This window comes from Papio anubis, chromosome 14 (assembly GCF_008728515.1).
Source record: "Papio anubis isolate 15944 chromosome 14, Panubis1.0, whole genome shotgun sequence".
Lineage (NCBI taxonomy): Eukaryota > Metazoa > Chordata > Mammalia > Primates > Cercopithecidae > Papio > Papio anubis.
In genome coordinates this window covers 42,451,266-42,476,986 of record NC_044989.1, presented here as the reverse complement: position 1 = coordinate 42,476,986, position 25,721 = coordinate 42,451,266, and the positions used below count along the sequence as shown (strand labels likewise).

Sequence of the window (25,721 nt, the reverse complement as noted above, 5' to 3'; positions counted from 1 at the left end):
TTCCCTATAAAGCCCATATACATTAACTGATCTAGCTCCTTATTCTGCTCTAAAATTCCAAAATCCCCCTATAAAAATCAATTTATAACCAAACAAAACTTTTTTCTGGCTTGATCTTGGCGGTCCTCAAAGTTGGGTCTCTAAAAAGTAAACAAATCAAGCAAGCAAGCAAGCATAATTTAACACAATCAGTCAAAGTGGTTTCCATCAAGTCTTTTGCCAAACCCTCAGGTCCCTTACCCTTTGTCATTGACATATTTATCTTACTACCACTAATGAAAAAGATCAATCCTATCTTCCACCTAACTCTCCACTGTAAATACACAGACCCAGAGTACATGAGGCTCAGAGGGAAAAGAGTGGGAATCACAAAACTGGGCAGAATGATACTCACCTTTCCTCCACAGTAAGTTTCCCGTCTCCACACCCTCAGGGTCTTTCAGCATCTCTTTCAAAAGTCTACGGTCTTCCATTCTCAGCTTTAACCACTCCAAACATGTATTCCCTTTTTTTCTACCACTGATGACCTATCTTTCTGCCTAAAGGTTATCAGTGTCTCAATGTATATTCACAGTTATCAGATCTAGAAGTTGTAGTTCTCAGGAGACAGTGATAAGGACTAAAACTTCCAACCCTGACAACTGTGAATATATATCAACCTCCACTCAGTTGTATCTGTTCATTCTATCTTAGAAGTAGTACTCTTCTGTTTAAGACTAATAGCTTCTCACCTGCTCTAAGATCCCTTCTCAAATTCTCAGGATACTTGCCTCATCAATTACCACTTTATTTCTCCATATTGGTCTTCCTCTCTGCTGCCTTTTTGTCCTCAACCTATCTTTGCACTCAAGTCTATCATGTATTTTTAACAAATTTTTAAAAGTAATTAAAATTGGCCTTCAACATAGCATCCTCTCCTAGTTATTACTACCTTCCTCCACTCAGGTGAATTTTTTGAGAGCGGCTATATTTGTTGCTCTCAATTCTACAATTCTCCTAAATTGCTGCTTCTCAAAATACTGGTATTTGATTTGCAGTTCTATTACTCCACTAAAATTGCTTTTGGAGAGGTTTCTAATATTGCTGTAAATGCCAAGTCCAAAGGTCATCTCTCAGTCTTTGTTTTATCTGACATCTCTGTAGCAGCTGGCAATGTGCATCACTTTTTGTGCTATGCTGAAATGTTGGAGCTCCCAATGGAACTATCCCGAACTGCCTTCTCATTTTACATCCTCTATGGCTTCAACTATCATCCATAAGAGGAACATTCCCAAATTCTTGTTGCTAGCCAAGACTAACATGAGCACTAGATCCATATGTAATTCAGCTACCAATATGTATCTCTACATACCATACACACCCCAAACAACATTCAGAAACTGAATTCACAATCTTTCTTCTAAATCTGCTTCTCATTTGCTGGTGGGCTGACTGCACTATCTCCTATTCGGCTAGAATTTGGGAGTTATATAAAACTCCTCCCTAGGTTAATAATTTACATGGACTTATTGAAGTAGGAAGGCAAGCCAATAAATGTTCTCACTTTTCCCATGGCCAAAATGGGCGTAATAATGCCAATTCCCATCTACTCTACCAATAAATCAGAAAGAGACATCAAATGATATGTTCAAATACTTGATTTATGTGAAAGAATGATAAAATTCTTTCTTGGTGGTTGAAGGAAGGCAAAAGGTACACTACATCTGCTCCAAACTCAGAGCAACAGGGTCTTGATGACTGTTTCTCTCAACCTTGAAAACTCCCAATACTGAAAAGTTAAAAGTCCCATTATACTGGGCTAGTAAGTGTCAAAGCTTAAATTAATTTTTTCAGGATTCTGCTGACTACCACAGAGGGTTCAGAATAAAGCTATTTAAACTATAATGATTTTAATTATGTTTCTGTATTGACAACAGAATTAATTTTAAATGAGTGCCTACCAGTTAGGTTCAATATGAAATGAGACACAAAATAATGATTCAGCTCCTGCTCTCAGTAAACTTATCAACTAGTTAGAGGACACTAACTTAACTCAAGTACTGTAACATAAAAAACCTGTAAGTATAATCAGTGGATTATGCAAAAATTCTTTATTTTAAATAATAAAGAATAAACTTTCACAACTTTTTGGGAATTAAAAAAAAGGAAATGGAAAACAAACCATAATCACAAGTAATCAACATAAGAAACTAGTTTTATATTTCCAACTTCAACTTTCAAAGAAAATACTGCAAAAAGCAAGACTCTTCTTAACTTTACAACATAATTACCTTTACTTGAGACTGATTTTTTCACTGAGGCCACATGATCTTCAGAGATTGCAAGACGCCTCAAAACATCAGCCAAAGCTGCCTTTAGCACAGTGATTTCGTCTTCTTGTTGCTGAACTCGTGACTCAAGAGCTGACAGGCGATCTTGAACATCAGAAGTACTTGCAGCAGAAATACTATCATCTATAAAATAAAATATGGAATATTATCAAAGTAAACTGCTTGAGAAATAATTTCTGATAAGAAAAACTATCCCAGATAAGACTTACAAAAGATGAGAAGAACTCTGGCTAGGTGAAGTGGCTCGTGCCTGTAATTCCAGCACTTTGAGGGGCCAAGGCGGGCAGATCACTTGAGGTCAGGAGTTGGAGACCAGCCTGGCCAACATGGTGAAACCTCGTCTCTACTAACAATACAAAAAATTAGCCGGGCATGATGGTGCACTTCTGTAATCCCAGCTATGCGGGAGGCTGAGGCACGAGAATCACGTGAACCCTGGAGGCGGAGGTTGCAGTGAGCCCAGATTGCGCCACTGCACTCTAGTCTGGGCAACACAGCAAGACTCTGTCTCAAAAAAAAAAAAAAAAAAAAAAAAAGAAAAAAAAAAAAAGATGAGAAAATTTCAAAACAAAAAACCCATAACATCCCATCATGTTGACACATATGAACCTTCCATAAAGATTTTCATAGCTATCTTAATTTAAAATAAGTTAATAAATTTGACAACTAATTAAAATGGTGAAAATCTTCCCCAAGGTCAAATTCCCCCTATTTTTATAACATCATCTTAATTGGTTTTCTCAGGAAAACGCTCCCTAAATACATCATCTTGTAGACATCAGGAAACTTGCAAGACAGCAAACTATCCAACCTTTCTTAATTACAACATTATTATCACAGTTCTCTATGAAAACAGAAAAGGCATATAAATCACTTCTGTTTGGCTTTATGTATCAGATAGGGAGTCTATCACTTTAACCAACAACGATGAGGGAGCATTCTTTACTACTTTACTCTTTACTGTACTATTATACTCTCCCACACCCCACAGAAGTCAGTATTGCTATGTAATTAACAAAAGACTTTTCGCTGCTCCTTCTCTCCACCTAACACCACGACCTCTCTTAAAAAAAGGTTTTTATGAAGTACATACTTAATATTTGCCTTAGGTTATGTAACAGCAACAAGAGAAAGCCTTATTCAAATAAGGCTTAGCTATACCACAGCAATACGTAACTTTATACTACTGTATTTGTTGGGTCAATCAGAATCTAAACATATAGAAACATCAATCACTGGCTGGGTGCGGTGGCTCATGCCTGTAATCCCAGCACTTTGGGAGGCCCAGGCGGGCAGATTACGAGGTCAGGAGATTGAGACCATCTGGGCCAACAAGGTGAAGCCCCGTCTCTACTAAAATACAAAAAATTAGCCGGGCATGGTGGCATGAGCCTGTAGTCCCAGTTACTCGGGAGGCTGAGGCAGGAGAATCACTTGAACCTGGGAGGCAGAGGCTGCAGTGAGCCGAGATCACGCCACTGCACTCCAGCCTGGCAAAAGAGCAAGACCCCGTCTCAAAAAAAAAAAAGAAAAAAGAAAAAAGAAACATTAATCGCTATTGCTTCATTCAGTATAAGCAGGAAAATTCAGGGAAATAACTAAGTGTTAAAAACACCCTTGGCTTACACTGAGGGGACGTTTTAGTTTCTAATGTAAGAGTTGTTTGGACCAGACTGAGACCATTTAAATGATGTTTCACTCATTCAGACGATAACGCAGAATGTATTGTTTTTTTCTCATACTGAGATAGTATGCTATGGAACTTAACAATTTAATTCAAAGTTTGAGTTAAAATCACCACCACAACATTTAAAAACCAAAGCTATCACCATTACATTATGGAACAGTAAACAATATTCATATTTCATATTTAAGATCATATACAGCACCAGACCTCCCATGCATACATATGTACTCTCTTCTGTCTTTACTAGTATTTCACTGACAATCTTATCTTCGAGAAGTACTGATTTTGAAGGAAAACTGGGTTTCATCTTTAATTTAGACTTCAAATTCTGATTCCATATTAACTAGTTACATAATCTTAGGCAAGTTATTTTAGTTCTTTGAGTATTAATTTCTTCATCTTTAAATAGGACTGTTACAAGGAGGGTGCGCCTAGGATATGTACAAAGCACAAAAGTTAGAATTTGAAAGCTTTGAGCACATTTGTTACTTAAAGGCAGATATGTCCAACTCTGAGATGCTTAAGGAATAAGAACAATTCAGTCTCTCACCTTAGAAATTTTTATATTTTAAGTATTTTTCATGTCCACAGTGGTCTAGCTGAATTCTAGCTCATCTATATTCTTTGTAAGTATGTTAGACTACGGTCACTGTTCTTTTTACCCAGGATGCTTTCCTATTCTCCTTCTTCTGACAGAAAGAATAGCCCCTCTTGTCTTTTGTGAAACTCCACCATATTTCTTGCTCCTAGTAGGGCTGTCAATCTATGATGCCTCACTTTCCCCTCTGCCCTCCATACTATGAGACTGAACCATATAAAATGGCCTTTTCAATTGTATAAATATTACTATTAGAAATTTCAGCTGGGCACGGCAGCTCACGACTGTAATTCTAGCACTTAGGGAGGCCAAGGTGGGCGGATCGCTTGAGCCCAGGAGTTTGAGACCAGCCTGGGCAACACAGTGAAAATCCATGTCTACCAAAACAGAAAAAATTAGCTGGGCATGGTGGCCATGTTTGTAGTCCCAGCTACTCGGGAAAGTGAAGTGGGAGGATCACTTAAACCCAGTCAAGTATGTGTTTAAGTCAAGGATTCAGTGAGCTTTAATCACACCACTGCACTTAAACCTGGGTGACAAGAGGAAGACCCTGTCAGAAAGAGGAGAAAACAGAAAAGAGAAAAGAAAAGAGAAAAAATGAAAAGAAAAGAAAAAACGGAAGGGAGGGAGGGAGGAAAGGAAAGGAGGAGAAAGGGAGGTAGGTAGGAAGGAAGGGAGGCAGAAACGAAGGAAGGAAGGAAGGAAGGAAGGAAGGGAGGGAGGGAGGGAGGGAGGGAGGGAGTTAATATGGCTCAATCTAATACTACCACAGGAGTAGTAGTCATGAGATACAGGCTAGGCCAAATGAAGCCCTCTTGAATCTTCCAGGGATAGAGTTATAGCCCATCCTCCTTTGTTCTCCAGCTACAAAGATGTCACCCTAGGACTGTCAAAAATAAAGGTGGTTCTAACTACCTTGTGTTCCAGTTCTAGTCTCTGAAGCCCTGGCCCTTCAATTCTGAGAGCTACTCCAATAGTCCTCCCAGCTAATTATGTAACCTAATAAATTCACTTTTTGCAAGCCATTATTTGTAAACCAAAGGCCGTGATTTAAGTCAGTAAACTATATGGATATGTTTTTCTAAATTGTTCTCAATTCATGAAAGATGAGCTATACCTTCATATTATAAGCACAGATAAAATGCTTATATGATTTTTGTAAACATATAACCTGTTTAATTATTCCGGGAGGGCAGCTGAGCTAGTAGATCACCAGACTATAATGCCAAGGTTAGGGTGCTAGGTTTTAGTGCCAACTTGGTATCTTTTACTTTCAGCAAACTTCTACAAACTTTGATTTTTAAAAAAATGACTAAGGTTTTTAAGTTGTGTGAAACTTGGATAGTGACGAGAAAGGTGGTTCAGCTTGTAAAATTCCTATCAAACCCTGACAGACACTGTGAGACACAAGAACAATTTTTCAAAGGGCATAACACTGATAGACACAAGGACAATTTTTCAAAGGACATAACACGTACAAAGTTAACTATTAACAATGACCCGCATTTACATTGTGCCTTTCATATTTATTACCTCAGCCCACACCCCCCTACACACACTATCTATATTTTATATTGGAGGAAATAGCTCAAGAAACTAAGTAACTTGCTCAAGGTCACCAAACTAATCTAGATATCTGAGACTCAAAGATAAGTCGTTTGACTCTCAACTTAAGTGCCCTTTATTTTATTCCACGCTGCATCCTAACAATAATCACATGAGGAGCAAACAAATACATCCTTTCACAAAGCCACGCAAGGGGCTTCAAAACTATTGAGTGATTTAATCAGTTTTTTGTTTCAGGAAGATCATTTTGATTGCTGCGTGAGAACAGATTGGAACAGGGTAAGAGTAAATGCAAGAACAGACAGGAGGCTATTGTAGTAACCCATGTGAAAGGTGATGATGGCCCATGTTAGGGTTAAGATGTTCAAGTGTCTCAGTTTCTTTCTCCAGAACAAGTATGTCTCCTGTCTCAGTATAAATATTATCATAATGCCCCTTCTTTCACTCCCAAGTTCCCTGGCTTGGATGATCAATTACAGGGTCACTATAGCCAAGGCAACAAGCAATGGCAATGTAACGGAGCATAGGAGTTGATCCCCAGAGTTCCTCATAGCTCTAATTCCTTCCTGTCTAAAATCCTGGCTCTTAACCCTTTCAGGAGCATGAATTTCTTTGAGAATCCAATAAAAGCGTGGTAGAACAGCATATGAACTCTGGTATTACACTGACTAAATACATCTATCTGTTTTCTTTTTTCTTTTTTTTGAGACTCTCTCTGTCGACTAGGCTGGAGTGCAGTGGTGTGATCTCACTGTAACCTCCGCCTCCTGGGTTCAAGAGATTGTCCTGCCTCAGCCTCGATTAGTTGAGGCTGGGAACAGCTGGGAGATTACAGAAGTGCGTGCCACCACACCCAGCTAAATTTTATTATGATTATTATTTTTGTAGATATGGGGTTTTGCCATGTTGGTCAGCCTGGTCTCAAACTCCTGACCTCAAGGGATCTGCCCACCTTCGCCTCCCAAAGTGCTGGGATTACAGGTGTGAGCCACGGTGCCCGGCCATCTGTTTGCTATTTACCAACTCTGTGACTGTTTTCTTCATGTGTAATTTACTCATGCGAACTGGGTACTTACCTCAGGCTTTGGATGATTAGATGAAATAATGCACAGCATGGCCATATAGGGTGGTTTCAATAAGTTATCATCGTACAGTGATGTTCTTTACTGCACTGTTTGTTATTGCCACAAAATTAGAAATGACCTAAGGTCTAAGGATGAGGTTAAATAAGCTATGATATGTCCATACCATCGAATATCATGCAATAATTTAAAATAACAGAGGAGCATAAGCTAAAAATTCGAAAGTTCTACAAGACGACTTAAGTGAATAAGCAAACTGCAAAATAATATGTACTGAATAATTTATAGACACACACCAAAACACACTTTTAAAAATTAACACAAAAAACGTATACACACACACACATATGAATATATAATGTACACAGAAAGAAGCTGTGAAGTACACACATCATACTGGTAACTGGGTTACCTCTGACTAGGAAGGTGAGATTAGAAAAGTGGGAATAAACAGAAATTTTTGCTTTTCAGTGTATGTATTCTCGTATTATTCGAATTTCACAATAAAAATGTGTATTAATTTATGCACTTTAAGGTAAAATGCACTGCTTCTGAAGTTTAACTTCTTAAAACAAGTTTCCTTCAGTTACAGTGTTCCAATGTTATAAGGAACATACAAAGCAGAATGCAAATAACTTAAATTTCTGTCATAGATTACTAAAACAAGGACAGACACTATCTTGAAGTCCAACAACCCCTTTCATCATTTTATGAATAAGTAAACTAAGACTCTGAGACATCAGGTGAGTTACCCATGGTCACACAGCAAATTGGAGTCAGAGTTCCTTCCTCTGATGACTCTACATAATCCACTGCTCTTGTTCTTTCCATTTTGAAGACTTTGCTCTTACTTTTCTTCCCTCCCAATCTCTAAGATACCACCATTCTCATTCACAATAAACTAAGGGATACAACTGTTCAGTAAATGAATATATTTTCTGAGAGCTATTAACATTCCCTTTTCTTGATCCAAGTAGATCATTTTCCTTATACACCCCTACCTTTTTTATAGAGTAGGAGTATAAGCTAAAAACAGTAATCCCCCTCCCTTTAAAAAATTTTTGGTAATTGCCTCGTTTTTTTTTTTTTTTTAATTTTTGCTCCTTCTCAAAATAGTTTCCGGCTTTCAAGGTTGAAATATGAAATACAAATGAATTCTCAAGCATTTTTGAACTCGTTAAGGAAAAAGTAAAGAATGAAGAGAAAATAGAGATCCACAAACCTCTTACTATCAGTCTAATCTATTTACTGGCATGAGTCAGTCTCTTTTTAGCAGCACAAGGAAATTTATATGTGACTCGTACACTTTACATTTTAAAGTTTAAAATATTACAGTTTAAAGAATACAATTATAGCTATTCATTATGCTTTTATTACACGGAATCATATTTTCTGAACTGCTGAGAAATGTGTCACCTTTGCAGAGATAAGTATATTGTGTTTTATTATAAATATCCAAAAGTTGGCAATCCAGTATTACATCATCATATCAGAATGAGACATGCCTACACATTCTAGTATATTTGGATTTTATTGATTTTGTATCTTTCTAAAACAGAATACTTACTGTCTTGTTTTCTTAGTGGGGGCATACAATCATAATGTAACCACTTCTTGGTGACTCAGTCTTCATTTAGAATATTAATTACTATGCTGCAAGCACTGTGGTGAAATGATACCCTAGAGGCTATTATATTTCTAATTAAATAATTGAGAACCATGGCTCAGGCCTGTAATTCAGCACTTTGAGAGGTTGAGGCAGGAGGATTGCATGAGCCAAGAAGTTCAAGACCAGCCTGAGCAACCTAGGGTGACCCTGTCTCTACAAAAAAAATTAGCCAGGGGGTGGCAGCACATGCCTATAGTCCCAGTCCTAACGCAGCAGGATCACTTGAGCCTAAGAGGTCACGGCTGCAGTAAGCCAAGATTGTGCCACTGCACTCCAGTCTATATGATAGAGGAAGACCCTGTCTTTAAAATAAATAACTAACAATTTTTTAAAAGTTATCCAGCTGTGGTGGCATATGCTTGTAGTTGAGGGGCTGAGGCAGTAGAATTGTCTGAGCCCAGTTCAAGGCTGCAGTGAGCTATAACTGCATCACTGCACTCCAGCCTGGGCAAAAGAGCAAGACCCTATTGCTAAAATAAATAAATAAATAAATAAATACAAATACAAATACAATAAAATTACATTTTCGATTTTCTTTTTTGTAGAGATGGGGTCTCAGTATGTTGCCCAAGCTGGTCTTGAATTCCCACCCTCAAGCAATCCTCCCTGCTCAGCCTCCCAAAGTGCTGGGATTACAGGCATGAGCCACTGCACCAGACCACGTTTTTGGTTTTCTAATCTTTCTTTCTACTTTTCTCCTTACCTCTTTGCAGTCAGGATTAGCTATGCCTATCCACAGCAATGCTCCCTTTCCAATCTAATTTCCTACATTACGTGATACTGAATAACTAAGCTTTTTAACTGTTTATATGAGAAGTCTCTAACATGAAGACCTCTTCTATTTTAAAAATGTATTATAGGTTGAGTATCCCTTATCTGAATTGCTGGGGACCAGAAGTGTTTCAGATCTCAAATTTTTCAGATTTTGGAATATCTGCATATATATAATAAGATATCTTGTGGAGGGGATCCAACTCTAACCACAAAATTCATTTATGTTTCACTTACGTCTTACACACATGTCCTGAAGGTAATCTTATACAATATTTAAAAAATAATTTTGTGCATGAAATAAAGTGTATACTGAACTATCAGAAAGCAAAGGTGTCACTATCTCAGACACCCACGTGGACAACTGGTTGTTGTTTGGCATAACCATCATTCCTGACTCTGAACTTATACTACCAATAAGCCATCACTTTTTAAAAAGTATTCATACTTAACAGGAAAATGCAAGCCTACCTCTCTTCTTCTCCCTCCTCAACCTACTCAATTCATGTTGAGTAGTTGAGATGACGAGCAAGAAGGCCTTATGATGATCCATTTCCATTTAATGAACAGTACATGAATTTTCCTTATGATTTTCCTAATAACATTTTCTTTATCTAGCTTACTTTATTATAAGAGTACAGCATATAATATATGTAATACACAAAATATGTGTTAATCAACTTGTTGTTACCAGTAAGGCTTCTGGTCAATAGTAGGCTATCAGTAGTCAGGTTTTTGGGGAACCAAAAGTATACGGGGATTTTCGACTGAGGGGGAGAAGGAGTTGGCATCCCAAGCCCCCATGTTATTCAAGGGTGAACCATATATTAAAGCCCATATCTCTACCACACACAAAAATAAGATCTGAGAAGATTAAAGAATTAAAGGCAAAATTATAAAATCTTCAGAAAATAACTGTAAATGTCTTCATATCCCACAAACAGCAAGGTTCTAAAAAAGATACAAAAAGAACTAACCATAAAATATTGATACTTAACTACAACAGAATTCAGATGTTTGGTCTCCAAAAGACATAATAGAGAAAGTAATCCATAAACATGGAAAAGATAGCTGTAACACATATAAATGATAAAAATTTGTATCCAAACTGGACATGGCAGCTCATGCCCGTAATCCCAGCACTTTGGGAGGCCGAGGGAGGAGGACTGCTTGAGCTCAGGAGTTTGAGACCAGCCTGGGCAACATGGCATCCCCGTCTCTACAAAAAAATACAAAAATTAGCCAGGCATGGTGGCACACACCTGTAGTCCCAGCTACTTAGGAGGCTGAGGTGGGAGGATGACCTGAGACCAAGGAGGTTAAGACTACAAATAATTCCATAGTTTATCAAAGCTTTTGCCAGTCTTTCTAAATACCTCATAGAAAAGGAAACATAAATGGCCAACAAACAAAAAATGAGGCTCAAGCACCTCATTAATAAACTTGGAAAGACAAACTGAAACCATCCAAAATACTATCTTATGTGTACCAGACTGGCCAAAAATGTAAAGTGTGACAACATCTAGTATTCCCAAAGATATGGAGGGATACAAACTCTCAAACATTACTGGTAGAAAGTGACCTGTTGCAATGACTTTAGGGGGGAAAAAACCTTGGCAATATCTAGTAAAACTGAAGACATACACATCCTATGACCCAGCAATTTCACTGTTACCCTAAACCTAAAGTAGAAGTCAACAAACTTTTCTGTAAAGGGGAAAATAGTTAAATACTTTAGGCTTTGCAGACCACACAGTCTGTGCAGCAAACTACTCAGATGTGCCTTTGTAACACAAAAACAGCTATAAATATGCATATGAATGGGTGTGGCTATGTTCCAATAAAACTTCATTTATAAAACAGGTGGCCTCCCAGGCAGTCTCCCAGTCTCTGTTCTAGAGAAACTCCTGCAGACATACATACACCAAAAGACATGTCCAAGAATATTCACAGCAGCATAGTTCATTATAAAAACAAATTGGAAACAACCTAAATATCTATCAATTGTAAAATAGGTAAATAAATTGTGATATTAACAATTAACAGAATACCAGAATAGTAAAAATAAACTATGGCGATGTGCAACATCATTTTGAATCTCAGGAACATGATGAATGTAAAGAGCAAGTCAGGTGAAATTTACATAAAGTTCAAAAACATACAAAAGTAAATACAATGTTTAGAAAAAAACTACTGAAAAACCAAGGGAATGATATACACAAAATTTATGACAATAGTTACTTCTGATGGTTGTATGACAGAGGATAGGATAGTGAGACACTCACACGTAATGGAACATCTATGTGATTAAAACATGTATTATACTTTTTAAGGAGGGGAAGGGAAGTTCAGTGATTTTTCTCTTCTGTAAAAGTGGATAGGGGATAACTGGTCTACATAACTGACTTACTCCCTTTATTCTTTGGAGAACAATGAATCCACTTTTGTGAATTAAATTCCAAAACAAAAATGAAGTTGTATTTCCAAGAACCCTGGGGTTTTGTGGCATAAAAACAACTAGACTAGTTGGTCTTTATGACAGTTTTGAGGCCTAATGGTATGACCAGATTAGTTATCTACAAATCTATGGGAAAAAAAAGTCCTTTATTTCAAAAAGTTACATTGTATGAGATATATCATCCCAAGAACAAATAAGTTGTTAAAAAATTTGAAGTAGTCTCTGATCTCCCCTTCCTAAAGCACTTATGCTGAGACACTGGGCAGCCGTTCTAGGTTAGAATGGTAATGGCAGATTAGGTTCAATTAGAGAAGCTAACATGACAGAAGACCATGAGAAACTCGTAACAATACCACACACTGTGTATAGTGTTGGGCTTTTTTATTTTTTGAGACAGAGTCTGGCTCTGTCACCCAGGCTGGAGTACAGTGTCATGGTCTCAGCTCACTGGAACCTCTGCCTCCCAGGCTCAAGTGATTCTCACGCCTTAGCCTCCCGAGTAGCTGAGATTACAGGAGCATGCCACCATGCTCTGCTAATTTTTTTTTTTTTTTTTTTTTGAGATGGAGTTTCGCTCTTGTCGCCCAGGCTGAGTGCAGTGGTGTGATCTTGGCTCACTGCACCCTCCACCTCCCAGGTTCAAGAGACTCTCCTGTGTCAGCCTCCTGAGTAGCTGGGATTACAAGCACCTCCAAGCACACCCGGCTAACTTTTGTATTTTTAACAGAGACAGGATTTCACCATGTTGGCCAGGCCTGTCTCAAACTCCTGACCTCAGGTGATCCATCCACCTTGGCCTCCCAAAGTGCTGGGATTACAGGCATGAGCCACCACGCCCAGCCCGCTAATTTTTGTATTTTTAGTAGAGATGGGGTTTCGCCAAGTTGACCAGGCTGGCCTTGAACTCCTGGTCTCCAGTGATCCACCCACCTTGGCCTCCCAAAGTGTTGGGATTACAAGGCATGAGCCACAGCGCCTGGTCTAGATAATTGTTTTTGATGAAGTTTTTTGGTTAGACTTCACAAAAGCAAAAGTCAAGCTTAATTATGCAATTTCTGATGTATTAAGAGAGGCACTTTTAAATTATTTTCCATTAAAAGCTGCTGTTTCATATATATGACCATCTTTTTTCACGGAGAACAAGAACAAGCTGAGCAAAACCCACTCTGTCCTCTCAACAGAATATATTTGTTTACAAAGTAAGTAGTTTTAAGTACTTTATACAAGTGTGTAGGCAAATGTTTATGACATTACTGACACATATATTTACAGGGAGAAGGGGGCTAATGGAGGGAGCAAGGAATCTAGATTCATTCCCAAGTCCTCAGACTTCTTTTGTCACAAGTTTGTGAGACAGGTCTGAACTCACAGGAATGGAGAAATAGGTTACCTGGTCAGAAATTCTTAAGTGTAGAGGAACCACACACTGAAGCGAGACCAGGAAAGTTGTCTTCCATTCTCACCACCGATGTTGTAAGCAATATAAACCAGTTCTGTGTATGTTTCCTACCACCTTCCCAGATAGTTCCAAAGCAAATTCCAGCTCTCTATATCTCATAGCATACTTTACATTCTGAGAAAATCCTCAGTCCAGATGGCCTATCACACAAACTACTTCATGTTGGCACAAATAAAACTTAGTTCTTCTCCTGCCCCTTTGCTCTCTGAACTAAAGAAAGTGCTCTATTTTATAAAAGGGGACAAACTGAAGGAGAGCGAGCACACAGCACACAGGCAAAAGCAGGCAGGGTACAGACAAAAAACCTGGGCTGCTTTGAGGAGTGGCTAAACCCTAGGCAACAGAAAAGCATGAATTAATGCACTACACAAACATTCACCACAATTATTTGGCTGTCCTTGGGCACTACTTTTCTGATCTTCTTTAAACTGGTTAACAATAACCAGTATAGAGCTTAGAGCTTAAAGTCCCCAAAGTAAGTATTTTTTCTAGTAGGAAATAAAATAAACAATGTGTATATAAAGTAGCAAGTCATATTTCCTTTTTCCTTATTTTATTTAAAATAAAATGAAAGTCACATGAATTGTAACAAAACTAAAGGAATTATCACTTTTTATTGATTTTTGAAACCAAAATATTAAGATACTGAGATTTATTATAAACATTTTGCTAAGTTAACAAATATAATTAACAATGAGAATCATTTTTCTTAACTAATTTTCCAAGTTGTTTGAAAATGTTAACTACAGTACTAGTATTAAGAAACCTATAATGAGGGCTGGGCGCGGTGGCTCACTCCTGTAATCCCAACACTTTGGGAGGCTGAGGCAGGTGGATCACGAGGTCAGGAGATTGAGACCATCCTGGCTAACCCTGGCTAACACGGTGAAACCCTGTCTCTACTAAAAATACAAAAAAAAAAAAATTAGCTGGCTGTGGTGGTGGGCACGTGTAGCCCCAGCTGCTGGGAGGCTGAGGCAGGAGAATGGTGTGTGAACCTGGGAGGTGGAGCTTGCAGTGAGCCAAGATCGTGCCACCGCACTCCAGCCTGGGTGACAGAGTGAGACTCCGTTTAAAAAAAAAAAAAAAAAAAAAAAGAAACCTATAATAACAAACAGTTTACAGCTGGTTAGATAGTCCAGTTTTTAAACCACCCATGCTTCTAATAATGTCAATGTGTAAGGAAATTCATATTATGAATATCTTTAGTAAAACCAGGTAACAATGAAAGAAACATGTATTTATTCTCCTATAACTATTTCTAAAGTTAATTAAAGAATAAATTTGTGAGGATAAGTGTCAAAACAAGACTATCAGTGGTTCATCTCTTTTTGTTGCTTTTAAGTTTTACAATTGCACTTAATAAATTTAAACCAACTCAAAATAAAACATAAACAACATGACTGCTATAAACACACACGCACCAAAACCTACTGTGAAAGGGATGAAACCTAAACCAAACTAAACATGAAGAGCTGTGAACATGAAGAGATTGAGATAAGGATAAACTCATAGCAAAAGCTGATACACTGGAATGAGGTAAAATGATCCAGATTAATACTTACAAAAGGTCTTTACAGGCCGGGTGCGGTGGCTCACGCCTGTAATCCCAGCACTTTGGGAGGCCGAGGTGGGTGGATCACGAGGTCAGGAGATCGAGACCATCCTGGCTAACATGGTGAAACCCCATCTCTACTAAAAAATACAAAAAATGAGCCAGGCGTGGTGGTGGGCGCCTGTTGTCCCAGCTACTCGGGAGGCTGAGGCAGGAGAATGGCATGAACCCGGGAGGTAGAGCTTGCAGTGAGCTGAGATCCCGTCACTGCACTCCAGCCTGGGTGACAGAGCCAGACTCCGTCTCAAAAAAACAAAAACAAAACAAAAAAGGCCTTTATAGAAAAGCAGAAGCCATGAAAAGAGTGTTTCTACAAGTAAGACTCAGGAAAGCACTTCTCTTTTGATTAATACCTGGTACAGATTCATCAAAGTATAGGAGTTACTTGAAAGATTAACAGGAGTGAGGTGGGTTGGAGAATATGTAATGTGTTTGAAATATTACAGGCTAGGAAGGAATCCAAATTCTTGCTATTAACTGGTGAGAGGCTTGAAAGCGGATTGTATGTTAGTATACTTCTCTTCAATCACCAGACAAATGTTTAAGGCTGTAGTTTTATGATTCAAGTGTCAACCATACTCTTCTTTACAATAAATGGACCCAAATTAAATGATTGCTTAGAGGTTTCTAAGGTTAGAAGGGCTGTCAAAAAAGTTCTGTAGCAAAGTGCTTTCTAATTAGCATATAACAAAAAAGGTCCTCTTGCACATCAAAGTATATTGGGCTTTTTTTCCTAGCACCTCCCATTTGTGCAGTGCATTACTAATTTGTATATTATGTACCTTGGGCATTTCTTCCCTCTCAAACCAAAATCTAATTTCAGGGAAAAAGCTTGTGGGACCCAGTCTTAGCTGTTTCTACGATTAAGAATCATCTTCTCTCTTTTCTATTACAGTCAAATCTCTTCCAAAAGGCCTATTCATCCAAATATTTGAGTACTACTATATATAAAAATTTTTCCAAGTGCTGAGAATTAAAAAAAATTACTGTCAGAAATTTATCTATCAGAAATTAGAAATAAAGAGATAATTTTTTTTTTTCTTTTGAGACGGAGTCTCTCTCTGTCGCCCAGGCTGGAATGCAGTGGCGCGATCTCGGCTCACTGAAAGCTCTGCCTTCCGCCATTCTCCTGCCTCAGCCTCCTAAGTAGCTGGGACTACAGGCACCCACCACCTCACCCAGCTAATTTTCTGTATATTTAATAGAGACAGGGTTTCACCGTGTTAGCCAAGATGGCCTCAATCTCCTGACCTCATGACCCACCCGCCTCGGCCTCCCAAAGTGCTGGAATTACAGGCGTGAGCCACCGTGCCTGGCCATAAAGGGATAATTTTAATAGATGATACTCAAGACAGAATTGATGGAATATGGTCATTGACTAGATGAAGGGATAAAAAGTAGAGGAAGATCCCCGTGTTTCTATTTGGATGACTGAATAAATGGTTCTATAACATTCACTGATAAGAGAACAAAGGAAAAAAAACAGGGTGGGGAATGAGGGAACAGAATGATGTGTGGTTTTGGATCTACTGAGTTTGAGGTCATTATAAGAAAACTATAACTAGGTTTTGGGCTTAAGACAGAGGCCTGAACTAAAGATTACATTTGGGAGCTTTATTAGGACATATCTGATAACTGGAGTCATGAGAATTGATGACTTGGAGTGAGAAACGAATAGGGCCAAAGTTATCTAGCAGAGAAGACAAAATAAAAACTGTCAGAAAGCTAGTCATAGGTTCAGGAAATGATATCAAAAGACAATGACTAAAAATGGTCCATCTGATTTGGCCAGTATTAAGGAATCTTTACCAGAGAAGTTTCAGTGGAGTCATGGGAACGGAAGCATGACTGAAATGCACTGAAGGGAGGCTGGGAGGTAAGGCAGTCTTTTAAGGAATTTGATTGAAGATGGAAAGGGTTTAACAGGATGGGGGTGAAGAGAGTGTTTGCAAAGCTGATGGTGGTGTTTTTATTTAAATGTAAGAGTAGTAGATTTACAGGGTTTAGGGAAGGAACCAATAGAGTGATTTGTACTAACATGAAAGGACATGCAGCAGAGCTCCAGCTTTAGAGATGTGAAGGGCTAAAATAGAAAAAACCAGACAAAGAATGAGCCTTTTCTGAGAAGAGATACTTTTATCTAAGAATGAAGGGAAAAAGGAGAGAAGAGGTACAGATACTTGTCTTTCTACCTAATTTTTCTGTAGCGCAGGAGACACAGTGCCCTGCTGAGAAGAGCTGGTTAAAGAGCTTGAGCTGGCTGGGCGTGGTGGCTCACGTCTGTAATCCCAGCACTTTCAGAGGCTGAGGCGGAGGGATCGCCTGAGGTCAGGAGTTTGAGACCAGCCTGGCCAACATGACAAAACCCTATCTCTACTAAAAATAAAAAATTAGCCGGGCATGGTGGCACACACCTGTAATCCCAGCTACTCGGGAGACAGAGGTTACAGTGAACCAAGATTGCAACACTGTACTCTAGCCTCTGCAACAGTAAAAGACTGTCTCAAAAAAATAAAAAATAAAAAATAAGAGGTTGAGCCAATAGGTAAGTGTGGAATTGTATATACCACACGACTCATAACATTGCAGGATATTGTTAATTATCTTTTAATAAAGTTACATTTAAAATTCCTAACTAGATTGTAAAACCCTCTGGGGAAGAAGCTATTTTTCATTTTCCTCTACACCTGCAAAGCATCACACATTGCAATAACTCTCCAAACAGTGGTTGATTTGTTGTGGTTGTACTTCAGAATAAGCAACAAAGACAGGATAAAACAGGGAATGAAAAAAAGGCTCTCATTAGTTTGGACTAATGCATAGGACTGGAGGTTGCTTTAGAAGATAAGAATCCCCTTTATTAGAAGTTCCGTGTAGCTGAGGGGGAATCTGGAAGAAGCAAATTTAGCTAATAATTGTATGATAGAAAAGATAGGTATCTCCCCTCTTCCCTCACTATCCTAGTATTTCTTCCTTTTTTTGTTTTGTTTTTTTTTTTCTTTCTCTGAATATCTCCCCCCGCTTTCCTTTCTTGTACCTGTATTTTGAGACTATCTATCTTCCTGCCCTGCTTTCCCCTCTTCCCCTCTGCCAGGATATGACCAAAATGAAGTATAGCTTTGTTATTCCTATCAGTTTTAGAGATTTAACCCAACTAAGAGATTAGACGTTCTTGCATTACTGGGTCTCAACCCAGGACTCTAGATTTATTTTGCTAGAGTTTTCCTCTTATTTTTTTTATAAGCAAATGGGCTAAAATGCTTTTATTTCTTATCCAAGAAAAAAAAATCTACTTTACTTCCCTTCCTGATTCCTCTGACAAACTCATTATTTACATGTATTTAGCCCTAAACTCACTCACTCACATTTATTTTTCTCTCTAGTGGTGAATGGGTGATTCTTGCAAGATCTTGCTTTATGAAAAAAATACTTTATCATTTAAGATTTTACTAACAAAACTGTTCCTGGAATACAAAGTTCATGCGTAAGCTAAAAACTTACTTAATATGCATATAGTGCTTAAGAACACAATTCTGGATTTAGACTGTCTAGGATTTAAAAACCGGCTTCATCATTTACTAACTATATACCCAGGCAAGTTTCTTAACTTCTTCATGCCTCAGATTCTCCATCTTTAAAATGAGGCTAAGAACACCTAACATACAAACTTATAGAAAATTAAATTAGATAAATTAAAGAGCATGTTAAAATGACAAAAGGTGAAATTTTTTTATAAGTGTTAGCTACTACTATAATCATAAGATTCCAATATAAAGGCCTGCTAAACCCACAACTAGATCACCTTAATCCCTAAGGATGAGTAACATTTGCAGTCAGATACCTAGGGTACACAATCAAAGTTTCACTAAAACTTAGTTTCTAATACATTAGCAGAAAGAGATACTATATTTTACTGATTTGTTTACTCACTAAATTTCATTTTAATCATCAGAAAGTTAAAAATGGACTAAATTGGAATTAGCAGGAGATGCTGGAAACAACACAAAGATATGTTACTTGATAATCATTTTTAACATTAAGTGACCTTCTAATTATTAATACATACCATGCATTGTTAGGACTTAAATGAGATGGTTTCCTAACCCTAGCAAGCATTGTGGGGGACAGAAAAAGGTAAATAAATAAAGTACAATACGACAGTTGTCCTGACAGATATATACAGAAAATTGTAGCACTCAAAGAAAGTCAGTCAATTTTTACCAGGAGAGAAAAGAATGAAAGCCTGGTCTCTGGAGCAAGTTGTTTTTCTGTTAAAAGAAAAATATTGATGAGAAATTTTTTAAAGCAATGCCATTTTAAGAGCTCACGATGTAGGCCTATAAAACATTAAGCAAAGCTATAATTTCTAAATTATAAGACTACAGCTATATTCCAAACAATGTAAGTACTGAATACTAAATTTTAAATGACAAGCTCTAAGAACAAGATGTTTTAGCCTATTTCAAATAAAAAAGAAGGCAGAGAAAGATCCAGAGGAAATCTATCAATCAACCACAAGCTATATCATCAAAACTCATCAATTTCATTCCTAAAACTATGTCGATCCTTGAGCAATGTAGGGGTTAGGGGTGCTGACCACCCACTCATTTTTCTACGAGGAGAAAGAACACGTAAAAATCTACTGTCTTAGCAATTTTCAAGTATATAAATCCATGTATAACTTTGTTTTTGTTGTTGTTGTTGTTGTTGTTTTTTTGAGACAGTCTCTCCCTGTCACCTGGGCTGGAGTGCAGTAGCATGATCTTGGCTCACTGCAACCTCAGCCTCCCAGGCTCAAGCAATTCTCATGCCTCAGCCTCCTGAGTAGCTGGGATTATAGGCGCATGCTACCACATCCAGCTAATTTCTTGTATTTTTTGTAGAGACGGGCTTTCGCCATGTTGGCCAGGCTGGTTCTGAACTCCTGAACTCGAGTAATTCGCCTGCCTTGGCCTCCCAAAGTGTTGGGATTACAGGTGTGAGCCACCATGCCTGGCCTATGTATAATTTTTGACTCCCTACAAACTATTAATAGCCTGCAGCTGACCGGAAGCCTTACTAATAACAAACAGTTAACACATATTTTGTATGTTATATAATGTATTACATACTGTAGTTTTATAATGAAATGTTTTAAAAAATCATAAGGAAGAGAAAATATATTCACTATTCATTAAGTGGAAATGGATGTTCATAAAAAGTCTTCAGCCTTGCTGTTTTCACACTGCATAGGCAGAGGAGGAAGGAGGGGGTTGTTCTTGCTGTCTGAGGGGTGGCAGAGGCCGAAGAAAATCCTTGTATAAGTGGACCCACACAGTTCAAACCTGTGTTGTTCAAGGGTCAACTGTATTTGAAGGGCATATATATTGCAATATGTCACACAAAATTGAGTTGTTGGACCAGGAGCGAATTTCAAGTTTTTCTTTGTGGAAGAGGAGTGGTTTAAAACAAACTAACAAACAAACAAAAACAAAGGCTTAACAGGCTCATATTAATTTTTAAAGCAGGTAGGATATAATTCTTTAAAAAATAAGAACAGAGGCTGGGCACAGTGGTTCACACCAGTAATCCCAGCACTTTGTGGGGCTGAGGTGGGAGGACGGCTTGAGACCAGCCTGAGCAACACAGTGAGACCCCATCTCTACAAAATTAAAAATTAAAAAATCAGCCAGGTGTAAGCCAGGAATCTCAGCCAGCTAATTGGGGCAGGCTGTGGAGGCTGAGGCAGAAGGATCACTTGAATCTGGGAGGTCAAGGCTGCATGAGCCACGATGTGCCACTGCACTCCAGCTGGGCAACAGAGTGAGATATTACCTCAAGGGGGAAAAAAAAAGAATGATCATTTCATATGTACATAAAACTGACAGTGGGAAAAGGTCTGGATTAAACATGCTCAGTACCATGCTCAACAAAATCTTGCTTTCCTTTTGAGGGGATTCCCTTTGCTGAACTTCATGGAAATTTTGTGGGATATACTGCTACTAGAATCAAAATTTATATATATATTTCTAGAAGTAAGCAGTTTTTATTTTTTTAATCTCATTTAACATTTTTAAATTTACTTAACTGACAAGTTGTATATATTTATGGTGTATAACATGATACTTTATACATGTAAATACTGTGGAATGGCAAAGTCAGACTACTTAACATATGCATTACCTCACATAACATTTTTCTATGAGAAAGAACACTTAAAAATCTACTCTCATTTTTATTTTATTTTATTTTATATTTTATTTTGAAACAGAGTCTTGCTCTGTCGCCCAGGCTGCAGTACAATGGCGCGATCTTGACTCACTGCAACCTCCGTCTCCCAGGTTCAAGTGGTTTTCCTGCCTCAGCCTCCCAAGTAGCTGGGATTATAGGCATGCACCACCACAACCGACTAATTTTGTATTTTTAGTAGAGAAGGGGTTTCACCATGTTGGCCAGGATGGTCTCGCTCTCTTGAACTCATGATCCGCCCGCCTCGGCCTCCCAAAGTGCTAGGACTGCAGGCGTGAGCCACCGCACCCGGCCCACAATTTATTTATTAACTGTAAAAACTGTGATTTACAATAGATCTCTTCAACTTATTTCTCCCATCTAACTGAAATTTTGTGTCTTTTGGCCAACATCTCCCCAATCCCTGTCCCTTCAGTGTTATGGCTAAGAATTATGTGAGTATGAATATTTTAATCTCAGAATTTAAGTGTATCTGGAAGATCTAACAGATTCAATCTACTTTAAATGACTATCATACCAAGAAAAGACTGGTAAGAACTATTTTTCTAATCCACTTACAAATGTGCCTAGGGCATGAACGGTGGAAGATCCAATACATTATTTTACCATAAAGGGATGATTAGCACATTTTTTGTACAAATGGGACTTTTATGAACATCCATTTCCACTTAATGAACAGTGAACATATTTTCCTTATGATTGTTTTAACATTTCATTATAAAACTATAGTATATAATATACAAAATAGAGCTCTTTTGTTATTTAATTTGGGTAGCATTATTTCTTTAAAAATAAGATAAATTTTTAGATGTTTGTAAAATATTTATACATTTTATACTTATTGAGCGACTAATTTGTCAGGACTATGTTAAATCCCAAGGATACAAATTCAACTTGCTTTCTTCTCACTTCAAAAAAATAAAAGTTTTTAAATTTCTGAAAGATTGAGAAAATCAACATATGTAAGAAATATGTCAATATTGCCTATAAAGCAATAAAAAAAGACATCAGTCCAATAGAAAAATGCAAAAAAGACATGACTAGGCAAACTTCTATCTGTAGGGAGGGAAGAAGGGTGAATCAAAGTCACTAGTAATTAGGCACATGACAATTAAAATCACAAAATACTATTTCACACATCCTTGGATAAACAAAAAACGTAAATAAAGTCTGGCAACGTTAGTTGGATTTAGAGCATCAGAACTTTTATACATTCTGAAGGGAACTGTATATCGACAAACTCTTCTGGAGAATAATTCAGCAAGACTTACAAAATGTGAAAGTATACTTGGCCTACAATCCAGCAATCCAGAAGTAGGCAAAAAAAATAAATAAACAGGCATTTCTCTAAAGAAGATATACAAAGTATCAATAAGCACATGAAAATATGTGGAGAAATTAGAACTCTTGTGCATTGCTGGTAGGAATGTAAACCTGTGTAACCACCATAGAAAACAGTGGGCAGTTAGTCAAAAAATTAAACAGGATTACCATATAACAAAGCAACTCCACTTACAGGTATAAACCAACAGAACTGAAAGCATGAACTCAAGATACTTTTACACACCAATGTTCATAGCAGCATTATTCACAACAGCCAAGGGGTAGAAAGCACCCAAATGTCCATAAACACATGAATGGATAAACATAAAATGGAATATTATTCAGCCTTAAATAGAAATGATACTCTGACACACGCTAAAACATGCGTGAGTTTTGAAAACATTATGTTAAGTAAAATAAATCAGACACAGAAGGACAAATATTGTATGTTTCCACTTATACCAGGTACCTAGAATAGGCAAATTCATAGAAACAGAAAAGAGAATAGAGGTTACTGGGGACTGAAAGGAGAGGTCAATGAGGAGTTACTGATACGACGAAAAAGTTCTGAAAACATACTGGTGACGGTTGCACAACAATGTGAATGTGCTTAATAACACTGAACTGTGAAGTTAAAAATGTTTAAAATGATAAATTTTATGTGTATTTTATAACAATAAAAAAATCATAATGAGATGCCACTTCATACCATTAGGATGGCTATAATCAAAATGACAAAGTGTTGGTAAGGATAAGGGGAAATTGAAACCCTCATATATTGCTGGTGGGAATGTAAACAGTAGAACCACCTTGGAAAACAATCTGGCAGTTCTTCAAAAGGTTAAACAGAGGCACCATATAACCCAGCAACGCCACTCCTAAAGTATATACCTAAGGGAAATAAAGACAGATGCCCACATAAAAACTTGCATATGACTGTTTATAGCAGCACTGTTCATAAGAGCCAAAAAGCAGAAATAATCCAAATGTCCATCAAATGCTGAACAGTTATTTGTTCACATGGTTATACCTACATGACGGAGTATTACTCCAATAAAAAAGAATAAAACAGTGATACATGCTGCAACATAGATGAAATCTTGAAAACATACTTAGTGAAAAAAGCCAGTCACAAAAGACTACATACTGTATGATTCAATTTATATAATGTCCTGAATAGGCAAACCTATAAGAGAAAGTAGATTAGCAGCTGCCTAAAAACTACAGGGACTGGGAGAAATAGGAAGTGACTGCTAAAGGATACAGGATTTATTCTTATTGTGGTAAAAATATTCTAAAAATTGATGGTGCACAACTCTGAATATATTAAAAACCACTGAACTGTATGTTTTAAATGGGTGATTCATATCGCACGTGAATTGTATCTCAAAACAGCTGTCACAAAAACAACAAAAAAACCCTCATTCGATAAGCCACAAAAACGTTCATAATTTAAACTGTAAACTCCCTCAGAAGGTATAAATAGAATTTAAATTTTCCCAAGTGTATAAATGACAGGAAGGAGAACCCATAGTGGTATTATTAGGCATGTGAAAAGGCCAGAATAATCACCTACATGAGGGCACAAATGAAAGGGGAAAAAGATTCTAGAGTAGTAAGGTCAACTTCAACTTTTTCATAATATAGCCTAGAGCCAGCATTTCTTAAGAGACTGTTATGCGTATTTATTCAAATTGTCCAAAGATTAGTGAAAATGTAATGGTCTTTGTAAACAAAGATGATTCTTACAGTATCTAGATGTGTTTTCATGGGGATGTTTCTCATATACATTAGAGATCTGGGCTAAGAGGAGCAAAAATTCTCACATTGTACTCTTGTCATAGGGAAAGACTAAAAAATGGTTACTTCTTTGTAAGCAAGGAGAAGAAAGATGACTTGCTATAGTAAAATTTGTAATTTGTAACTACTGACATTTAAGAGCTCTTAAAAAACAGGGTTGGCAAGAACAAGCGCCTTATGAAAGGCGGCAAAAAGGGAGCCAAGAAGAAAGTGGTTGATCCATTTTCTAAGAAAGATTGGTATGATGTGAAAGCACCTGCTATGTTCAATATAAGAAATATTGGAAAGACACTCGTCACCAGGATCCAAGGAACCAAAATTGCATCTGATGGTCTCAAGGGTCGTGTGTTGGAAGTGAGTCTTGCTGATTTGCAGAATGATGAAGTTGCATTTGGAAAATTCAAGCTGATTACTGAAGATGTTCAGGGCAAAAACTGCCTAACTTCCATGGCATGGATCTTACCCGTGACAAAATGTGTTCCATGGTCAAAAAGTGGCAGACAATGATTGAAGCTCATGTTGATGTCAAGACTACCAATGGTTACTTGCTTCGTCTGTTCTGTGTTGGTTTTACTAAAAAACGCAACAATCAGATACGGAAGACCTCTTATGCTCAGCACCAACAGGTCCGCCAAATCCGGAAGAAGATGATGGAAATCATGACCCAAGAGGTGCAGACAAATGACTTGAAAGAAGTGATCAATAAATTGATTCCAGACAGCATTGGAAAAGACATAGAAAAGGCTTGCCAATCTATTTATCCTCTCCATGATGTCTTCGTTAGAAAAGTAAAAATGCTGAAGAAGCCCAAGTTTGAATTGGGAAAGCTCATGGAGCTTCATGGTGAAGGCAGTAGTTCTGGAAAAGCCACTGGGGACGAGACAGGTGCTAAAGTTGAACGAGCTGATGGATATGAACCACCAGTCCAAGAATCTGTTTAAAGTTCAGACTTCAATTAGTGTCAAATAAAAAGTGCTATTTGTGAAAAAAAGAAAGAAAAAAAAAAAGAGCTCTTAAAAAACAGAAACCAAACAAAACACTGAGATAATGGTTAAACTTCAGCAACTTCAAAGCATGTCTTTACAGGTGCAAATGATTTAGCCTCATTACTTGGCAGGGGCTTGCAATTAAAAAT

The 25,721-nt window shown here is 37.6% G+C and overlaps 1 protein-coding gene and 1 pseudogene across 6 annotated transcripts in view; one reads left to right on the top strand and one right to left on the bottom strand.

The window, feature by feature from the left end:
• The window catches only part of EML4 (EMAP like 4), a 160,953-nt gene that overhangs the window by 80,933 nt on the left and 54,299 nt on the right, over nt 1-25,721 (bottom strand). For all 5 annotated transcript variants that reach the window (XM_017947459.3, XM_017947461.3, XM_017947457.3 and 2 more), the window contains exon 2: nt 2,271-2,453. In XM_017947459.3, the coding sequence (XP_017802948.1) occupies nt 2,271-2,453 (183 nt within the window). The remainder of the gene's footprint in view (nt 1-2,270; nt 2,454-25,721) is intronic.
• On the top strand, nt 23,961-25,577 carry LOC101002529 (annotated as a pseudogene). The gene has a single exon (XR_002516873.2). The product of XR_002516873.2 is annotated as a 40S ribosomal protein S3a pseudogene (transcript).